Genomic DNA, 20,237 nt, shown 5'->3' on the forward strand with positions numbered 1-20,237 from the left:
GTGAGTGCAGTCCACGCGTCAAGACTTTCTTCCCCACTTGATGAGCCATTGGAGTGGAGTTTCTAATAGTCCGTGTCTTCGAGTGACTGATGACATTGATGGGTCAATGCTGTGCGGGACTCGGCGGTCATCAAAAATTGGATCCTCCTTCCGAATCTCACGATCGTATACATTGGGGGGGTTATACAGTCATCAGTTGAAATCTCTTCATTTGAGGGCTTCGATCAGATCGAGACGTAAAAAAAGCCCTATGGCTATGTGATTGAGGAGCTTGGTTCATGATGCACTGGTTTCGAGGCGGACTTGTTCGATGGTGGGCGCCGTAGGCAAGCCCTCATCCAACAGAAGCGTGCACGTGGTAACCTCTTTTGATTATTGTTCCGCGACCCACATCGATTGCTCAAGAGGCATTGTTAACGTTTCCTCAAGGCTAATTGTCTGCGCGAACCCACTCGATGCAACGTGGGAATCGATTGGAAGCGGGAGCGAATGTTTATGTGGTTCGCACAATCTATCATTCTCATTGATGGCCAGCGGCACCAGCAAGCAACATCAGGCGAGAGAGCTGGAACGCACGCAGAGAACAGAAAGAGAGAATGAAGCCAACCAACCGTTCGCTCGGCAACGGCGGCGGACGGCGGGGAATTGGCTTAGGACAAACGGACGGGCGGGCGTGCGTCGTCGTATGGTCATCCGGGCGCCCGGCGGGAGCGTAACCTACCGCCCGATTGAGGTTTCCTGGGGGTAATAGGAACTCATTCTTGCATAATGGCCGAATTGCACCATCGATTTTTTGGTGGGAGGAGAAAGGCATGTTGGGGACAAGTTGCACTTCAATGGTCCACCGTGCCGCCCACAGCACGGTTTCCGTCGTGATTGATCCATGAATCATACACTGTCGTCCCACGTGATGCTGTCCACTGGTCATCGCTGGCCTAGCTGGCGGGAAAATAGCATGATGCGATGGCGCGCGGTCACGATGGTGTTTCAATGATGAGATGACTGCCAGTGGAATACTCTGGCACTCGCGCTTCCCTTGCATACGCGGCCTCGCCGGCAGCAAAGCAAGCCAGAAAGTCAGCCAGCCAGTCCTCGGGCCATGTGGTTCGATCATCAATCATCATGTCAGGCTCTCGTTGGTCGTACTTTGCCGTCCGTTGCTAAGCGCTGCTAAAAATTCGCTGCTTTGCTCCGCTGCTGGCGCGCCCTCTCCGCACCTGTTCGCTTGCTCAATCGTGTGCCTGGCCTGGTCTATACTCAAGCGAGGGGAGATTCTCGCCCTGTCGCAGCATGGTCACACGCACGTGAGGAGTAGACGCAACGACTCCTCAGACTGATCACGGCACGTTTTAGTCGGTCACACTGGCATAGTTGGAATGAAGCGGTGTCACTTCGAGAACTCCACCAGGAGGCGCGATCGCTGACAGTGGCGCCGCCAGGGCTGATGATGCATTGGGCTTTGTGACAATGGCGGACGCTGCCCGCATGCAATCTCTACGAAGGGGAGAATTTTTATGGTTCAGGTCCTGGGAGCCCGGTGCAGCAGTTGGAACATGGGGTCAAAGTGCCGGCCGAGCAACGCTGGGCCAGAAAGCCGACGCGATGCGACAGCGACAGAACCACACACGTTTTTTTTGCTTGCTCTGGTCCTCACGACGCGGGAGAGTTTATGGCATCCCACCGCTCTCTCCCTCCCTCTCCGTCCTCCCACCCAAAAGCCAAGTCGCGAAAGACCGAGCTCTGGAAAGCGAACAGCATGGAAAACTCCGCAATCCACGGCATGTTTGACGCAACAGGGTCATCACGAAACATTCTCCCGCGCGGATCTGACGGCCTCGCGAAAAGGCACCAGAATCCTACGTGTTGTGTTCTTACTGTACCATGCGCAAAGCTGACCGGGAATGATGCCATGACCATTGTGTTCCGGAGTATGCGACATGCAGGACCGGATGAACGTGACCGGAAAAATGAGATGCGTGGCGTGTTCCATCATCAGCCGCCGAAGGTGATGCCGAACTGTATGACTGTGGATGCAGTGCGCAGGTCCCTCTCTTCCTGCGGTATGCACCCCGAGTTGGAGGATTGCAAGAATGCCTGCATTCACCGAGAAGAAAATTGTCCTTCCATGACGCCTTTGTACTGTGATGGTTGATGGTGGGTGTGTATGAGTTGTGCAGGCGACTTGGCCCTGAAATTCTCGAATCGAGCTGCTTCTTGCGGCTGGATGGCACAGTAGGATCTCTCTCGCCTTCTCGCCTCATCACCATCGTCATCTGGACGATCCGGATTTTGAAAAAAATTCATCGGGGTCTCGCGTGTGGGTAGAATTTCTCAATCCTTCATCAATAGTGGAGATGTCTGTATATCCTTCGCTGGATCGCCTCAGACACTCACACAGTGCCGAATAATTTGACAACAGTATTCAATGGGGTAGCATAATGAGCACATACTATATCGCCATCTCCTGCCGCCTAGGGGCATGTAGCATACGATTGGATATAAGCGCAGACTGCATCTGTGATCGTCTTGCATAATAAGAAGAGCAGACCAGCAAACCATCCCATCCACATCAAAGACAATACCCGCCGAGATCCACCCCCCATTCCAAACGCACGCTTGGCACTATAGAGGCGTAGTCCATTAATCTTGTCGAAGTCGGTGTTGCCGGCCAAGAGGAAAAGAAAGGACGAGACCGTCCATGTACTGCAACAACTGCCAGCTTGGGAAGGTTCGCGCGCAGAGAGGCGTGGCGTGGCGGTTCGTACTTTCCCACCCCTCCATTCCGGTCATCCAAGTGGTGTGTGTGTGGATGTGTGTGCCATGGCCGCTAATGCGCAAGCCAAGCCGCCGTTGGGTGTGTCACGATCCGGGACAAAAAAGTCATGCAGACTTTTCTCTGTCTGCGCTGTTCGAGCTGTGCCGTTAACTGGAAAGCGCGCGCGCACGGCGTCAGGTCCCATGATCACGGGCAATTTCTGCTGGGCGAGGAATGATGCACTGCGTGGCTTGGGGCTTTCGGTTACATTCTTCTTGGTCATGGAAATCTGAGATGCGTGTGGGTGCATGGGTCCGCGTGTCTCTTCGTGGTGACACCGTTGGTGTGTGATGGTTCAACGGAGGCGATCGTGTATATATCAAGCCTCGTCCACCACCTCTCAGTTTGAAAAAGGTTGTATAACTCAATATCATCAACAACACAATCACATCTATCAACACTTCCAAGCTTCATCAACCGCCTCATCAACGCTCCACACATCACAACACACATCACATCATAATCATCAACATGTCTCGCAACCTTTCCGTCACTGAGCCTCACCCATCCGTCCCCAAGTCCGGTGGCTACATCGGCGGTGGTCGCGGCGGTGCTGGCAACTACCAGCGATACAAGTCCAGCGAGCTCACATCTGGCCCCAACGCCACTGGTCCCGCTTCACGAATCGCCCTCACCAAGCCTGTCTCTCGAACTGTCCCCGCTGGCCGTGGAGGTGCCGGCAACATGTTCCACGAGACCGAGGCCATCTTCCAGTTCGACGAGGAGATGATCAAGAAGCGTGAGACTCAATCAGCTCCCATCTACCACATCGGCCGTGGTGGTGCTGGCAACCTCTTCCACAGCTCGTCCAAGGCTCACGCCATCGACAACAAGGCCAAGACTCACCGCAGCGACAGCAACTCATCTGCTGACTCCAGCGCTTCGATCCACTCTGCTGGCAGCGCTGCTCGTACTGCTCTGGGCAACATCTTCGGCCGTCGGTCCGCATAAACGTGCTCCTCGATGGGCCTGCGGTTTCCTTTTCTTCAAATCATCGATTCGACATCTCTACTCTACTATTTCCTAATAATTCCTGCGAGCTGGTTCTCGATTCTCGCGGTCCAAAAAACATGGCGACACTGCAAGTTCTCTTTATTCAACACAACTTTTTATCTGAGCGACGGCGCTGGTGGGATCTTCTTCCGGGTTTTCTACGACAAACAAAAGTTTTGCATCACTTGACCTGGGGCATCTTTCTGCACCGCGATCTCTCTCACACACTCAACTCTACTCAAGCTTAAAGGCCTTTTCGGCCCACTCGAGCATTTTACGACAAACCAAAATGGGGAACATCAAATCGGCGTTCATCGACAACATTTCCAACAAAAGCGACGGCGTTATTGCATTTTAGCATTTGATTTTTACTGTGTCAACAAAAATGTGGCGGGAATGACACCCGACCACTACAAAAGTTCTGGGATTTTGATTTTTCTTGTGTCTTTTTTCGAAATGGTGAAACAGGGCAGACACATCACGGTCTGACACTCCCTGTGGGGGACATAATTCATATTTGTGTGTTGTTGATTCACACACGATTCTTTTTGTATTGCTAGCTACAACCAGCGAGGTTGCCTTCAGAGATACCCCAAAACCTCGCCGCGAGGGCGGTTTTTTTCTTGTCGCGAACATTCGCGGCAATCACACAATTTCATCGTTTCCACAACTGTGATCATTTGTTCTACTCTACATCTCTGTGAATGTCTGCGTTATAGTTGTCATGATGATTACTGTGATGGGAATTTAATGGGTATTCACAATCCTCATGGTGTGCTCCCATGCGCCGTTTGCGTGTGAAGCGCCGTCGTCCAACCCATCTTCTTAACTACAATATCTTGACCACTATTGTCTTTATTTAATTCCATGTCGTCGTTCCCATCGGTGGAATTGTTTATATTTTTGTGCTCGTAAATCAATGAAATGATCACTAGCATAGCAGCCATCTATAGAAAGTTCTCGAGTTTTCATTCTGTAGTATCGATGTTTGCAGTACTGTGTGTACGTGCATCGTGTATTACCCTAATACATTCTCATTATGTGCATGGCAATTTCCTTGTCTTCGTCATCGCTTTGCGCCAAAATGGATGATACGAGATGGATGGTTTTGATCAATGGTCGCCTCCATCCTTCATTTCCCTGCCATCCTTCAAGATGTCTCCACTGATGACAACTCATTACAGTATGGCCTGTTTGACTTTCATCATACAGACCAAGACCGTCGCCGAGACGGACGTTCGGCGATCATTCCTTCGCCGACTGACCGCGCTGATTGACCCACTCAAAGGCGTGGGTGGACCGTAGAGGGAAGGGAAAAGCGCAAGGTCCTGATCGGGCCAAGGGCCGGGTTTTCTCTCTCACGATCGATGCGTGCGTTGCATCGCTCACGCCTGCCTCCCCATCTATGATCGCCTGCAAGCCTTCTCTTCAGCCTCTTTTTTTTGCGTCATCGATCGACCGCGTTGTCTTGTGTGGAAGACGGAATGTGACGGTGCCTGCTGCTGGACAGTCAGCGATTCTCCACAGCGCCGTGGGAGAGAGACGACTTGTAGACGCGTGGGATGCAAGCGTGTCGTCATACTCGTTCGCAGCCACGGCTTGTTCCAGCATGCGACCCGATTTTCTGTTCGACTCATGGGCATAAGAACATGCATCATCCCATACAATAGCAACATGGGCCTCTTTGATCGGCGTGATGAGCTGAATGGCGATCATGGGCAGAGATGGATCAGATTATCCCAAGCGGCAGGAAGGCGCGATCATCACTCGACACTCGCTGACCGAATTGTCGACCGAACTTCATAGATCGGAAACGGTGATCTGCAAGTTCCAGACGTTCCACCCCTTGCACCCACGCGGCACTGACGAGAACCGTAAACCTGCCTCAATACGAAATGGCGACTATTGTGAAAAACATTGATTTCTAATCCTCACATCATCACACGACAAAGCAGATATGTCCAGAAGTGTGACGTCAGACGGCACGTTTTTTCGGCATGCACACATATGCGATCCTCCTGCAGGCCGTGCGATCATGGGATGATCGGACTTCTTTCACCCTCGTGTCGGGATTCCACCATCGCCAGCCTCATTTTCTCGTTTGGCGTCTTTTGCCTTTCCGCCTCTCGGGTTCCGGAACGTTCGGCGATGGTTCGTGGATTACGGGGGAATACACACAATTATCCCTGTTGTTCTTCACACATGGGCATGATCGAACATTCTATCGGAAACTTTGTGGCGCTTTGGCGCTGGATGGGCTTGACGTTCGCTCATTGGTATCATTGTTTCCCGGGTGCTCACTGTCCTCTGCCTTGAAGATGTGCAGAATCGAACGTTGCGCTACGTCATTGGATCTTGGTGACAATTCCAACGTTGTGGTTCACAACGATTCTTCTCTGTCACCTTTCAGAGATTTGCCCAAAGCACTCCAGTGCCATTGGGCTGTTGATGGTGAACGTCTACGAAATTGCGATAGATCATGAGGCCTTGATGTCTACTTGGTGGTGGATAAGGGCAGGCAGAACAGGAATCGCCGATGATGCATCTCTTCGCCCAGGTTATGCACGAATTGTGCGCAATGTCTGAATTGTGCCGTCGAAGGAGTCGTTCATCTATACTAGACTGTTCACAGACTTAGTCACGCCTCGATCGCGGTGCTCATCCATTGATATCCGACTCACGAACCTGGACGTATCATCCTTCGATGTAGGCGTGGCTGCGGCTTCTGTATGCCTCAGGCTGAGAGGCTCGACAATCCGGGCAGACCATCATCAACGGTCATCAGACCGTGTAAAGGAGCATCCGCATCCAGTCAAACAATTACAATGAATCGTATGATATTATTATACAGGTCAGATTTAATCTCCTGCCCTGTTCAAACACTCGCAATGTTCTCCTATCGTCCCATTGCCCAGCGCGTCCTAAACCACGTTGGCTATGAACCTCATTCACGCCATTTCACCGGTCGGCTCGGCCGTTGAACAACCTCCGTGCGGATTCGGAGCTTCAGCTTCGACTAGAACCCGCGCGACTGTCCACTGGCCGCTTCCAAGATCTCGTACGTGAAGCGATCGGATGGCTGCCTAAACCGAAGTTATGCAGCGCAATACCTCGACGAGATCACATCCGCAGTCGCATCTTTACTTCTCATGCCGATGACGATCCACGCCTCGGAATATTCTTAAGTGCACAATTGAGGGGACTTGTACGCAGAACACGTTCCTCCCAAGCTCGAGGGGTCGTCGAAAACACAGCTGAAGCTACCACACCATGGCCGGGATCGAACAGATTGTGGTGCACTCCAAGGTACATCTTGCCTTTGTGCACTGCGATTGAGATGCGGTAGCTTCCACATGATTAAATGATTGCGCTTACTAACGTGATCTCTCATTGGATAGAGCTATTTGGTTCGTTGGATACAGGTACCGGAATACCATTCGATATCATGGACGGTTCAGCCTCACAAGAAGGGAATCAATTTCGGCATCTTCAAACACCCGGGCACTCGCAATGGCATTACCCCCAACCTACCAACACAGGACCACGTCGATGAGGCCAGTGTACCTCCCACGCCAGCAGTCGAAGATGTGCCTAGGCCCAGACGAGAGTCTGTCCAGGGAAGTCAGATCGTGGAAAAGTTGCAGAGCATCGGGATGAAGTCTGTGGCATGGACCGGGAAATGCGAGGCGGATAAAGTGTCTATGGGAAGATATGATGTGCAACAAGGCGAGAGCGGAACATATGGACTGGTGTTTGACAACACCTTTTCCAAGCAGACATCCAAGAATGTGACGTTTGTGCTCATCACACATCCGACAAACGCACCGCCCAAGTCGGGACATCACCTACATTACTCCCAAGCGAGTTCCAATGGCAGATCTTCGAGCGTAGGAAACACACCGACCATACGTTCGGCCCACGAGTCCACAGATTCTCTGTCGCAAAGTAATGCGCATCGGGCGGTGCTGGAGGATCCGAGGCCAGTCTCGAAACACGGCCGCTTCTTAGAAGTCAAGGGTCTCGAAGGTACAACATTCTATACCGGCGTGCTCTCCAAAAAGAAGCGTAAGAAGGGTCAAGGATTTGCCAAGCGATATTTCTCTCTCGACTTCACATCTTCGACGTTATCATACTATCGCGATAGACACTCATCTGCCTTGCGCGGAGCAGTTCCATTATCTCTAGCCGCGGTTGGTGTCAATGAGAAAACGCGCGAGTTCTCCGTAGACTCGGGCGCCGAAGTCTGGCATCTTAAGGCTTTGAATCGAAAAGATTTCGACGGCTGGCGGGAAGCATTGGAGCGGGCTTCGACAACGGCTGCTTCACTGCCTCCGACGCCGGCGAAAAGTCTCAACAAGGCACGACCGGTCTCCGCTGTTCCAGCAGATCCTAGAGAAGATGACGAATGGGATCAAGTTCAACGACTTGTCAGTATTGTCTCGGGATCTCGAGATGCAGTGCGTGGCCTTGCAAAGGACACTGATCCAAAATCCACAGCTGGACTTCAAACATCAGGCTTGGGCCTCAACGTACCCAGCAACCACAGTGCTCTGCCGAGTCCGTCCAACGATGCCAGTAACCCTTACTTTCCAGACATGGACGAGCAAGCTGCAGACCGACGATCGTTCTGGAAAAGAAAGACCAGTGCTGATCGAAGTCCCTCGACGGTGTTCCGACGAAGCGTATCAGGGCAGCTTGCGGTACCATCACCTACAATCGCGAGCCCGACGAGTCCCGTGATGGGCAACTTCTCCTTGCTTCCGCGACGACCGAGTACCACACAGATTCCGGCGGTGACGACCGATGTTCATGAGCGATGCCTGGCACTGCTCCACGATCTCGATACCGTAGTTGCAGAATTCACGGCACTTCTATCCGAAAGCAAAGCGCGACGGAATCCTCCTTTGGCGACATCCGTCTCGCGCCTTTCGATGGAATCCGTCGATGAGCAGGAGTATTTCGATGCCGATGACGGGGCGAGGGCAGCTTCGCAGCTCCTCAAGATTCGCCGAAACACCGAAAGTGAGGCTGGTGATGCGCGTGAGGAGCAGCACTACGATTCAGACACTAGCAGTGAAGCAGGTGGACTGGCAGGTTCCGTGGTGTTCGGCGCGCCTAAACCAGAGACGAAGGGCGAGTTCCCCTCTCGACCGGATAGTCTTCCACCTCTACCATTGGGTCCTGTTGTACGCCGGCCTACAATTCAGCCCCCGAAGCAAGCACCGCCGAGTATCATCGGATTCCTTCGAAAGAATGCCGGCAAAGACTTGTCTACAGTATCGATGCCGGTGACAGCGAACGAACCTACCTCTTTACTCCAGCGTCTGGCTGAAAGCATGGAGTATGCATCACTGTTGGATTCGGCCGCCTCTATAGATACTTCCCCTGCAGAGCGACTGATGTACGTGGCCGCGTTTGCCATATCCTACTTCGCCAACAGTCGTGTGAAAGAGCGAGCGATCCGCAAACCCTTCAATCCGATGCTCGGCGAAACCTTTGAGCTCGTTCGGGAAGATCTCGGGTTTCGATTTGTCGCCGAGAAGGTCTCGCATCACCCTGTCCGAACAGCTTGTCAAGCAGAGAGCTTGAACAATGGTGGCTGGTGCTTTACGCAATCTCCTCAGCCGATCCAGAAGTTCTGGGGCAAGTCCGTCGAGCTCAACACCGAAGGTCGCGCCCGGGTTGTGCTTTATGCCTCCCAGGAGCGCTACTCATGGAACCAGGCGACCTGCTTTCTCCGCAATGTGATCGCCGGCGAGAAATACGTTGAACCTGTGCAAACCATGACCATCCAAAGCGAAACCAGCCACCTCCGCGCCATCGCCACCTTCAAAGCCGGCGGCATGTTCTCCGGCCGCAGCGAGGACGTCTCCGTGCAAATCCTAGACGGCGATGAATCCCTCCCCCTCGGCCTGATCGGCAAATGGACCGAAGGCCTCCACCGCACCGACACCGACGAAGTCGTCTGGACCGTCGGCTCGCTCGTCCCCGACGCCCCTCGCGTATATGGCTTCACCACCTTCGCCGCCGCCCTGAACGAAGTCACCGATATCGAGCGCGGCCATCTGCCCCCGACGGATTCCCGCCTACGTCCGGACCAGCAGGCCCTGGAAGGCGGCGAGATCGACCGGGCCGAGGCGCTCAAGGCCCGCCTCGAGGAGCGGCAACGCTCCCGTCGAAAGGTCCTCGAGGGACACGGTCGGAAGTGGACGCCGCAGTTTTTCGAGAAGATGGTTTCGCCTTCTTTCGGCTCTTCCCCTTCTTCTTCATCTCCTGGGGACAACAACGCTGTGGAAGAGGGTGAGGAGGTCTGGGTGCTCAAGAAGGCGGGAAGTCATGCCGGAGAGGCGGAGTATTGGCATCGGAGGGCGAATGGGGATTGGAAGGATGTGCAGGAGGTCTTTGAGCTGTAGGGGAGCTCTCCCGTCGTCGCTCAGGTTGTGTCGTATGGCAATGTGTACATAGCAATGAATGAGGAGATATTGATTCTGGCGGAAAGGGACAGTGCTCCCTCAGCTCCCTTTCATATGGGATTGTTAGGTGCCCCCCTCCCCTTCCGGGATACACTCGACTGTTTACCATCAAACACCGCAGAATGTTCTTACAGTAGTTCGTTCTTCGACGTTTCCCTCCTCCGGCCGCGCCACAGGAGGTCTCTCTCATCATGATTCATCCTGCATAATTCATCACCTGATTTAATCACGACGATAGAAACGCAATGATGCAATCCTTTTTTGTGTTGTTTTTCTTGTTTTGGCCCGTGCCGCAAAATACTACGGTGCATACAACACGTTTATCCGATCTCGTATCCATGGGTTATCATCTGAGATAAGGCCGAATGGGCAGGCGCCGACGAATGAATCATCAGATACTCGGTATCCCCGATTACTGAATACGTGGCACGCTCGTCTCCCGGCCCGACAGGCGGAGTCCCGGATGAGTTGTCGTTTTTATTCAGCAGGCAGAGTTCCTGGTCTGACCGATACTTTACCCTTGTCTCGATGGAACGGAGCAGTGTCCAGACTTGGTCATATGCGGTGCCGATCTCGAAATTTCACCCGCCCGGGCGTCTTGGTTTTCACGTGTGGGGAGAGCTTCCTTATCTCTCTCGGGGCTTGCTGGTCACCATCTGATCTGTTTGTTTTTTTGGTGGCGGTAGAGGGACGATTGGTGATGGTGATGATTTTGTCGGGTTGACTCGGTATCTGTATGTCTAGACGAACCCCTTGATGACTTCAGTTCTTCCTTGCTGTGTGCTGCTGTTTCTGCGAGAGAGAGTGTGTGTGTGTTTGTGTGTGTGGTGACATTGGCGTGTCGCGTGACGAGCGGGCATGGAACAGCTACAGGGCACTCGCCGACCGAGGATGTCGATCGTCAGCCCTGTTGTTGCAGTGTTTGTCCTGACTGTGTGTGTGTCTCTCTCTCTCTTTTTCTCTCTCGCGTTATCTGTTCCATTTCCATTCCAAGACGCTGCGCCGCATCAGATCGTCGCTCATCTCCGTGACTGGATGTACTCCTCCTCATCATCACCAACGCGCGAGAGGTGTGGAGGGGAAATGCAATGACCAGCCAGTTGCAACCGCCGCGACGAGCTCCATTCAAATGGTCGGCTCCAATGTGACGACGCCATCACCGACTACACCATCTACTAACACTACCACTGTCACCTAATAATTTAACCATCACGACAAGCATCGTCCCGTTCCATCACTATGATTCATTCGTCCCGTCTTGTCTTTTCGCTCCTCTGCCCCTCCTTCCAGCGTCTACGATTGGCCCTCACGTGCGCCACCATCTCCGAACCTGCAGATCATCCGCCATGGAACCAAGCAAAGATAACGCCAGGAAATGCTTAGCCTGGACTCTCTTTGGTTGCATCAACCTGCAGCCGTTTGTTTATCTCTCTTCTGTCCTCAAGGGCTGTCACACTCCTGTTCTCTAGTGCTCCTTCTATCGTCACTAGGCATCTCACCTTCCCCTTCTAGCAGCCTTTCCAGAAGAGGTCGCGAAGCCCCGATGGCGTTCCTAGAAGCTGAAGCTATTGTAGTGGGAGCTTGTCGGTCTGTCTAATGATCTCTTGCTTTGCCATTGGCAAGCTCTCACATGCCAGTGCGAGGAAAAAGGTAGGCCATGAGAGTACGGTCTTTCTCATTGTTGTTCCTCCGTTTCCCTTTCTCTCTCCCTTCTTCTCTTCTCGTCCTCCCTCTCCTCGTTGAACGATCCCGTCCACCATCTCTCAATCCCAAGACCAGACACGAACAGAGAGGGTAAGAGGACAAGACGCAATGCACCACGCCACCCTCCTCGCCCTCGCGGCATACGTCTGCTCCGCAGCAGCGCGGGCCTCGCCTGCACGCTACCTCGGCCGCGATGACCTCAACTACCTACATGCGCGTGACAGCCAGGCTTACACGACCACGGCAACCTACGGATCGCCGGCCAAGCCTTCCATCATCCCGCAGAACAAGAACACGACCAAGTTCAAGGTGGACGGGACGAAGATCCCGGAGGTGAACTTTGATATTGGCGAGAGTGCGTATCTTCCGAGGTTGATCGAGAAGTGGTAGAAGATCATCCCTTCTACGTGGAAGATCAGATTGGAGGAACGACTTTGTGATGTTGGGATGTCATTGCTGACGTATTTTGAATCGCTTCCAGGTTATGCTGGATTGTTGCCGATTTCGGATAAACCCGATGCCAGCGAGTTGTACTTTTGGTTCTTCCCATCGACTAATCCTCTGGCCAAGGACGGTACGTGTAGCTCAGATTTGAATTATCACTACTGCACATTTCAAAGTTCGGACGGGCAAGGCTAACATTTGTCTGCTCACAGAGATTGTCATCTGGCTTAACGGAGGACCCGGCTGCAGCAGTCTGGAAGGACTTCTCCAGGAGAATGGTCCTTTCCTTTGGCAACCAGGCACTTACAAGCCTTACAAAAATCCGTGGTCATGGAACACTTTGAGCAATGTCGTGTGGGTTGAGCAACCTGCCGGGACCGGCTTCAGTCAGAAGAAGGGCACGCCCAGTGCCACAAACGAAATCGAGGTGGCTGCACAGTTCTTAGGGTTCTGGAAGAACCTGATTGATACCTTCTCGTTACAAGGCAAGAAGATCTACATCACAGGCGAGTCTTACGCGGGATATTATGTCCCATACATCGCCGATGCCATGCACAACAAAACCGACAAGACCTACTACAACATCAAATCCACGCTGATGTACGACCCCGTCACGAGCTATGACAATGTCCAGCAGGATGTCGTGGTGGCGCCATTCGTCGACTCCTGGGCAGGTCTGTTCAACCTGAACGCATCCTTCACCTCTTACCTCCACAAACAGCACAAGGCTTGCGGCTACGAAGACTTCCTCGCCAAATCACTCGTCTTTCCTCCCAAGGGCCCTCTTCCCTCTCCACCCAACAGCTCAGTCCCCGGCTGCGGTCTCTTCAACGACGTTTTCAGCGCCGTCACCCTGACGAACCCCTGCTTCAACATCTACCAAGTCTCCGTCATCTGCCCCTTGCAATGGGACGTGCTCGGCTTCCCAGGCTCCTTCGATTTCCTACCCCCGGGCACAACCGAATACTTCAACCGCCCGGACGTCCAACGCGCCATCAACGCGCCCGCGCAGAAGTGGGCCGAATGCTCCTCCGGCGTCCTCGACACCGACACCTCCCCACCCTCCGGCCTCTCCGTCCTCCCCCGCGTCATCGAGAAGAACACCCGCACCGTCATCGCCCACGGCGACCTCGACATGGTCCTCATCAAGAACGGCACCATCGCCAGCATCCAGAACATGACCTTCAATGGCGCCCAGGGTTTCTCCACCCCGCCGACGAAGTGGAAGGACTTTTACGTCCCGTATCACGCCGAGCCCGGCGGACCGCAGACTGCGGGTGGAAGCGGCGTGGCCGGGAAGTGGAACACGGAGCGAGGGCTGACGTTTTCGTCGATTGCGCTCTCTGGTGAGTTTTTGTTTTCTTCCCTCTTTTTTCTTCTCCTACTTTACTGCTCTCTCCACCTCTCTCTCTCTCTCTCTCTCTCTCTCTCTCATCCCCTTCCCACCGTCGAGGAATTGAGGCTAACGGTTGCCGTCAGGCCACATGGTTCCGCAATTCGCGCCCACCGCCGCATACCGCCAGCTCGAATTCCTTCTGGGACGGATCGACAACCTCGGCGTCGTGTCTGATTTCACGACGCAGAAGGGCAATTTCGGGAATAACAAATAAACGAGGACGAGAAAAGGCAAACGAGGAGGAGAAAGAGATGAGAGGAGGAGTCCGTCCGGAGATCTCTGGACCACGTATGAACATCTACGTCAAAAAATAGGAGAAATAACATCGACAAGATTTTAGATATCCATCAGATTTTAGATATCGACGAGGATAATCGATCTATCTTCGTTTGTTCATCCTTCTACGTCGTCTCGAACCCGCAGCAGTCTGACTACACCTACACCTGCGGTTGGTGGAGTGATCCCCCCATCCGGTCGAAATACCCTTAGGGTTGCGGTAAGCCCAACTCGACCGAACTTTGTCCCGGGGCTTGGGGTTGCGGCTTTTGACCGCGGAGTGCGCTGACTTGACGTGTTGTTTCTCTTGTCGATTAGTGAGTGAATGGATACAGAATGAGTTAATGCATAGGACTTCGGGTGAGATTCATAACTTCTTCTGATTATCGCGAGTCTAATGATATATCTCTTTCCGTCGCCCAGTCGACGTCCAACACTCGGGAGAATGTCTTTGGAAGTCCCTATCAATGGCAACAGTCAGACAAGAACGTCTTGTCCAATTCGAAACGTTTCTGAAGTTCCTTGATAATTACCTTGCTAGAGATAGGCCGTTTGGCGTGAGGATTCGATATAGATTCCGTTGTTATTATTATCAGTCTCTCCTACACGATGGTACAGTAGTGGATATACTGGAGTATTTACGGCAATGACGCAGCGGGCAGTTTTCCCTCGTCAAAAGTTGTCTCGGACAGGGATAAACCCCGCCAGATACCTTCGCTTGACCTTCCCTCAATTTACCCAGGGAAGGAAACAACATTGGAACGGAGAGAGATAGAGAAATAGAGAGATAGAGAGAGATAGCACCTGCCTCGAGTGCCCCCGAACTCAATCACAAACCCATTATCCCCACCTTACCCTGAGGCAGCCACTTCATGCTCGTCGCATTCTAAGGCTCGCTCAATGAAACCCACCACACACAGACTTCACGTGCGCACACGCAGGGCGATTAAACCGGGGTTATTTAGTAGTGAATTCTTCGTCTCGACAAAATGAATATTCGATGGCCAGAGGAATATGTCATCTGATCAGTAATCATACTTGTGGCGTGCGCTGGCATGTGAAAAGGACCTGAAATACCATAGGACGACAACTGCGGGAAAGGACAAATCGTATTCTCCGGGGCTGCTCTCATCAACCATCGTCCAGCAGCACAGCCGGCAACAGCAGCAGCAGCTTCCCGGTGACACACAAGTCGTGTGCCCGGATTGGCGCTGGAAAAGCAATCCTGTGCACCTTTCTTCTCTCACGATCCACAGAACCCTGCCCTCGCGACGTGCACGATACCTCTTTCAGGTCAATCTCTGCCATCACTCCCGACCCCACCATCGTGAAACACCCTCCTCAACTCCCCGACTTCGACTGTATAATAAACAGCAGTGCGAGCAACATTGTCGATTTGGAGACTCACATGTCCTCCGCGCGCAGGCACCCACCAGCATCACCACTTTTCGGATCACCGGCCGCCTGCGTCAGTGTCTGCGCGCTCGCTACATACATTACTCTCGACTTCGCTGGAAGACTGTAGCTCACCGACTCCGAGATCGGTAATTTCACCTGCTCAGACGGCAATCCAAGCAATATCCACCACCTGCTGCTTGGACGCGAGGTGGTGTAGCCGGCAATCACATCACAGCCGGTCGGCCCAAGACCACCGACTCCACGACCATGTCTTCTGCCCTCGATGACGATGACCTGGCTCTAGCCATCTCCGGACCACAATCCGAACGCAATGCCCGTGATGTTCGTGAACGGGGTCCTCCACAGCCGTCACGGGCACCCATCGCCCGCCCGACGCAAGCCTCAGAAGTGAAAAAGCGGATCGGACAATATGACATCGTCAAGACGTTGGGTGAAGGATCGTTCGGAAAGGTCAAATTGGCTACACATCACGCGGACGGGAGCCTTGTCGCACTGAAGATTATCTCTCGACGGAAGCTGAATGCTAGAGACATGGCTGGTCGCATCGAGCGAGAAATCTCCTACCTGCAGTTACTACGGCATCCGCACATCATCAAACTGTACACCGTCATCACCACCCCCACCGACATCATCATGGTGTTGGAGTATGCCGGAGGGGAACTGTTCGATTATATCGTGCAGCATGGAAAGATGCAAGAGGACAAGGCGAGGAAGTTCTTCCAGCAGATCATATGCGCAGTGGAATATTGTCATCGTCACAAGATCGTCCACCGGGATCTCAAGCCGGAGAATTTACTCCTCGACGACCAGGCGAATATCAAAATTGCCGATTTCGGTCTGAGCAACATCATGACGGATGGCAACTTTCTCAAGACCAGTTGTGGTAGTCCAAATTATGCCGCTCCTGAAGTCATCAGTGGAAAGTTATATGCTGGACCGGAAGTGGATGTCTGGAGCTGTGGTGTCATTCTCTATGTACTACTGGCTGGTCGTCTGCCGTTCGACGATGAATACATCCCGGCACTCTTCAAGAAGATTGCAACAGGCCACTATTCCATCCCACCATACCTCTCAGATGGCGCAAAGAAGCTCATCAAAGAGATGCTTCAGGTCAATCCAATGAACCGAATCACCATACAGGGCATCCGAGAGAATGCTTGGTTTCAGAAGAACTTGCCAGACTACCTCAATGCGGCACCCGAATACGCCGAAGCCATTGATCCGAATCGGGCAATCGTCCCTGAGAAGCTTGGTGATCCTGAAGTCCATCGGACAGTCATCGGTCGACTCGGAAAGACCATGGGTTATGCTTTTGACGATGTGCAAGCGGCGCTTCTGGCCGACGAGCCCAGTGCGATCAAAGATGCATATCTCATCGTTCGCGAGAGTCATGATCAGATGAAGGGCTTGCCCTCGGATCAGCATAAATCATTCATGGAAGGAACGCCGCCGGCTGCGAGAGTGTCCAGCGTGCGTTCATCCGGGGGTTCTGTCGCTACTCCCGACCTCACGCGACATGCTTCAACCGGATCTGCTTCGATTATGGATGCGAGGACTCCTGTATCGACTGTCGCCATCTTACCTTCTTCTCTACCAGATTACCATGCCGCTTATATGAAAGGCCACATCGATCGATCACAGGTTCCAACGATAATCGAAGATGACGAATCGGGTCGGCCTCGGAGCGAAGAAGAAAAGGCGCGCATGCGGAGTCTGTTGACGCCTCACAGCAAAAGCACGGCCAACCTGCGCAATGCCGGCAAGCCCGACTCCATGACGACTATTCAACAAGAAAAGGAGAAGAGCGCCAAGAAACGCAAAGGACAGAAATGGCAATTTGGCATCCGTAGTCGGAATTCGCCGGCCGAAGCCATGCTTGCAATTTTCAAAGCGCTTCGTCGGATGGGTGCGGAATGGCAGGTTCCTACGATTCGTGATCCAGGGATTCGCAGTGGCGAGGGCAGTCCGGAGCGACGGCCAGAGGAACGTGAGCCGAGTAACAGTCCGGAATACAGTGATTCAGACCCAGGACCGGGATCTGACCCGGAGTACGCTACACACGAGGAGCAGGAACGGAGACGCGCCGAACGGCGAAGGAATCAGCTCGGCGGCGGAGGTGGTGCTCGTGGTCGGGATCGCCATGGTCGCTGGAACGACTATGGGTATGAAATCCCCGAAGACCCCTGGGTCATCCACGCTCGCTTCCGCAAGAGCGGAATGCTTCCTGTCGGCGCGCCTCACCCTACCTCTGCACACAGCTCGCAGGTGAACCTCCACGACCCCAAAGTCACCCCCGAACATCTCACCTTTACCCCCTCCCAACCGGCCGACCCTGCTGCTGCCGGCAACCCCAACTCCAACAACAACGAACACGACCCCGACTCCGCCTATGCCAGCGCCGCCGAATCCGCCCCGGGCTTCCGCCAGCCGGAATCCTGCTGGCTCTACGTCACCATCCAACTCTACAGCATCGAATCCGGCGTCTACCTGGTCGACTTCAAATGCGCCGGCTACGAGCGGCTGGTTCGGCGTTTCGCCCAAGTCGTCGCCTCCGAAAGCGGCACCCATCTCACCTCGACATCATCTTCCAACAATAACAACATCGGCGGCGCCGGCGGCGTGAGTGCGCTATCGAACCTCATCGACCTCGACCGTGCGAGCGCGTCTGCTTCCCCCGCTCCTCCCGCTTCCTCCTCCGCCGCGACGCCGTCGGGCCACGAGGAGGTTTTGGTCGATTCCAAAGGCAGGGAGTTTGTCGGCGCGGGCAGGACGAGCGATGAGAAGGATATCACCAGTCCGTATCCTTTCCTGGATTTGGCGAGTCGGTTGATCATCCAGTTGGCCGAGGCCAACGATTGATTTTTTATTCTGATCTGATGGAGATATGACCGCCTCTCTTCCGAAGAGGCTCCCCTTTCTTTCCTCCTGTTTTCGGATCGGGCAACCTCTGTTTTTTTTCTACACTGACCTCATCGATGAGTCGATCGATCGTTGCGGCAGGAAAACAAAAGGAAGAAACGATGAGAATCTTGGGATCTCGTGCCGGGGATCAAGCCCATGCCGGCAATTTCCTCTGAGAATCCGACCCGGACGGAATCGGTGGAGAAAAGAAGATTAGGGCGAAAAAAGCTTTCCCGCCTGGAAAATGAAATTTTGACAGAACAGGCCACCATTTCGTTCTCTTGACCTCCTCACCAACGCGCGCACATAAAAGTATGTACGCATACAGACTCGCATATATCCAGGATTCACGGTTTCGGAAGGAGATTTCCGGGGAGGGAGGATTGCTCGTAGTCTCTGCGCTTTTTCGGTCTGCAATGGGAACTGGGAACTGGGAGAACCGCATCCAATCCTGGTGGATGACGATGACGACGATGATGAATGACGGTAGCAAACACACGAGAGAGACAGAGGGAGAGAGAGAGACAGGGAGAAGAGGAGAGAGATCACACACCCCTTGTTATTTATTTGGTGAATCTGCTATAACTCCCGCAAGACCACGGAATCGGAAAAATGGAAAAGAGAATGTGCCATGATGCATGCCATACCGAACATAGTATCATTCGGTTCAGTCCTGGAAAAAAACGGAGTCCCTCCATCCTCGCAGGAGCTTATCCTACCACGGTGAGGCTTTTCTCTTCCTTCCCGGAACAAAATCGCCTTCCTGTTGTTCTTGGCGGCGGTGATATCGGGTCACGATCGATCAGGTCGCCCCGCGTGAGGATCCGTTCCTGAACCCTCCTCTCTCTTTAAAATACTGTGCCTACCCACCTGCCCGTGCACAGGTTGTACCGTCCTCTCTTTTTTTCGCCGGAGGTATGTGACGTCATCTCGTCTCCTCTTCGTCCTCCTCCTCCGCCCATACACACGTACACATATACATACTAGGTATATATACCCTTGTCTGTATAGGCACGATTTCGTAACTCAGTCAGATGGAGAAGACGACTTACAACTCCATCAGTGAAGGTGGTCGATGAATGGATATCTTTTTTTTTGTTTGTTAGGTTCGAGCCTTGTACTACTACGGCATATCTGGTAGGTATCATCATTCATTGATTGATTGATCGATTGCTCGATCGATGGATGGAGGAGATCTCCGTCGCCACGTTTGTTCCCTCCATGGACAGTGCGTCGCGTGCGCGTATGCCTCGTCGTCGTCGTCGTCGTCGTCGTTGTCATCGTCGTCGTCACCGAATCGACCGCGGCCGACGGTTCGGGGCACGTGCGCCTTGCGCGCCCGCCAGGGAGATTTAGGTATTTTCTTACCTTTCCTTTTTTTCTCTCCGAAAACCGTTGGCAAGCGTCCGTCGTCGACTGGTCCTGGAGGGATAGAGAGAGAGAGCCTGAGAGAGGGAGAAATCCCAAGAAAGTGGTCTGATTGTTGGCTGGTGTGCATTATTATTCGCCTTGGATCCCCGTTTTTCTTCTATGCGCTCCGTCTCTATTTATTTATCTATTTATTTATTTATTTCTGGGTGGGAGGTTATAATGCATGGGATTTCGATGGAAAAAGTCGCATGCGGTGATGATGGCGTTGACGGATTGATGCAGGGTGGTGGTTTAAGCATTGGTCTGTATGTCCTATGCTGGACGGTTATCATTACATGTGGATGGTTCGGGATGGATTTCCCCCAAAGCCGCGTTGTGCCGTTGTATGCAGGGAAGTATGTGTGTGCTAGGCAGGGAAGATAGAGATAGAGAGAGGGAGAGAGGG

At 53.2% G+C, this 20,237-nt stretch overlaps 7 protein-coding genes across 7 annotated transcripts; 6 read left to right on the forward strand and 1 right to left on the reverse strand.

The window, feature by feature from the left end:
- The first annotated feature begins 1,436 nt into the window (after positions 1–1,436).
- K489DRAFT_378263 (uncharacterized protein) lies at positions 1,437–2,386 on the forward strand. Its single transcript, XM_033604368.1, has one exon. The coding sequence runs from the start codon at positions 1,670–1,672 to the stop codon at positions 2,150–2,152; it is 483 nt and encodes a 160-aa protein (XP_033462758.1). The 5' UTR covers positions 1,437–1,669; the 3' UTR covers positions 2,153–2,386.
- Positions 2,387–2,930: 544 nt separating this feature from the next.
- On the forward strand, positions 2,931–4,077 carry K489DRAFT_378264 (uncharacterized protein). The gene has a single exon (XM_033604369.1). It carries the CDS (start codon positions 3,287–3,289, stop codon positions 3,764–3,766), a length of 480 nt encoding a protein of 159 aa, XP_033462759.1. The 5' UTR covers positions 2,931–3,286; the 3' UTR covers positions 3,767–4,077.
- Positions 4,078–5,644: 1,567 nt separating this feature from the next.
- On the forward strand, positions 5,645–6,414 carry K489DRAFT_166803 (uncharacterized protein). Its single transcript, XM_033599340.1, has one exon. The coding sequence runs from the start codon at positions 5,806–5,808 to the stop codon at positions 6,289–6,291; it is 486 nt and encodes a 161-aa protein (XP_033462760.1). The 5' UTR covers positions 5,645–5,805; the 3' UTR covers positions 6,292–6,414.
- A 245-nt stretch (positions 6,415–6,659) lies between these two features.
- On the forward strand, positions 6,660–10,400 carry K489DRAFT_378267 (uncharacterized protein). The gene is made up of 2 exons (XM_033604370.1): positions 6,660–7,114; positions 7,207–10,400. The coding sequence occupies exons 1-2, from the start codon at positions 7,079–7,081 to the stop codon at positions 10,219–10,221; spliced, it is 3,051 nt and encodes a 1,016-aa protein (XP_033462761.1). The 5' UTR covers positions 6,660–7,078; the 3' UTR covers positions 10,222–10,400.
- A 1,948-nt stretch (positions 10,401–12,348) lies between these two features.
- K489DRAFT_166151 (alpha/beta-hydrolase) lies at positions 12,349–14,520 on the forward strand. The gene is made up of 3 exons (XM_033599338.1): positions 12,349–12,559; positions 12,642–13,775; positions 13,909–14,520. Exons 1-3 carry the CDS (start codon positions 12,433–12,435, stop codon positions 14,037–14,039), a joined length of 1,392 nt encoding a protein of 463 aa, XP_033462762.1. The 5' UTR covers positions 12,349–12,432; the 3' UTR covers positions 14,040–14,520.
- Positions 14,521–15,766: 1,246 nt separating this feature from the next.
- K489DRAFT_387566 (Pkinase-domain-containing protein) lies at positions 15,767–18,379 on the forward strand (the record flags this gene model as incomplete). The annotated part of the gene is made up of 4 exons (XM_033606336.1): positions 15,767–15,854; positions 15,909–16,983; positions 17,074–18,139; positions 18,245–18,379. 4 exons carry the CDS (start codon positions 15,767–15,769, stop codon positions 18,377–18,379), a joined length of 2,364 nt encoding a protein of 787 aa, XP_033462763.1.
- Positions 18,380–19,526: 1,147 nt separating this feature from the next.
- Positions 19,527–20,237, reverse strand: K489DRAFT_378270 (uncharacterized protein; the record flags this gene model as incomplete). Its single annotated transcript, XM_033604371.1, has 1 exon — positions 19,527–20,237. A coding segment is annotated over exon 1 (347 nt), but the record flags the coding sequence as incomplete, so codon positions are not given.

Source organism: Dissoconium aciculare, assembly GCF_010015565.1.
Source record: "Dissoconium aciculare CBS 342.82 unplaced genomic scaffold K489scaffold_3, whole genome shotgun sequence".
Taxonomy (NCBI): domain Eukaryota; kingdom Fungi; phylum Ascomycota; class Dothideomycetes; order Mycosphaerellales; family Dissoconiaceae; genus Dissoconium; species Dissoconium aciculare.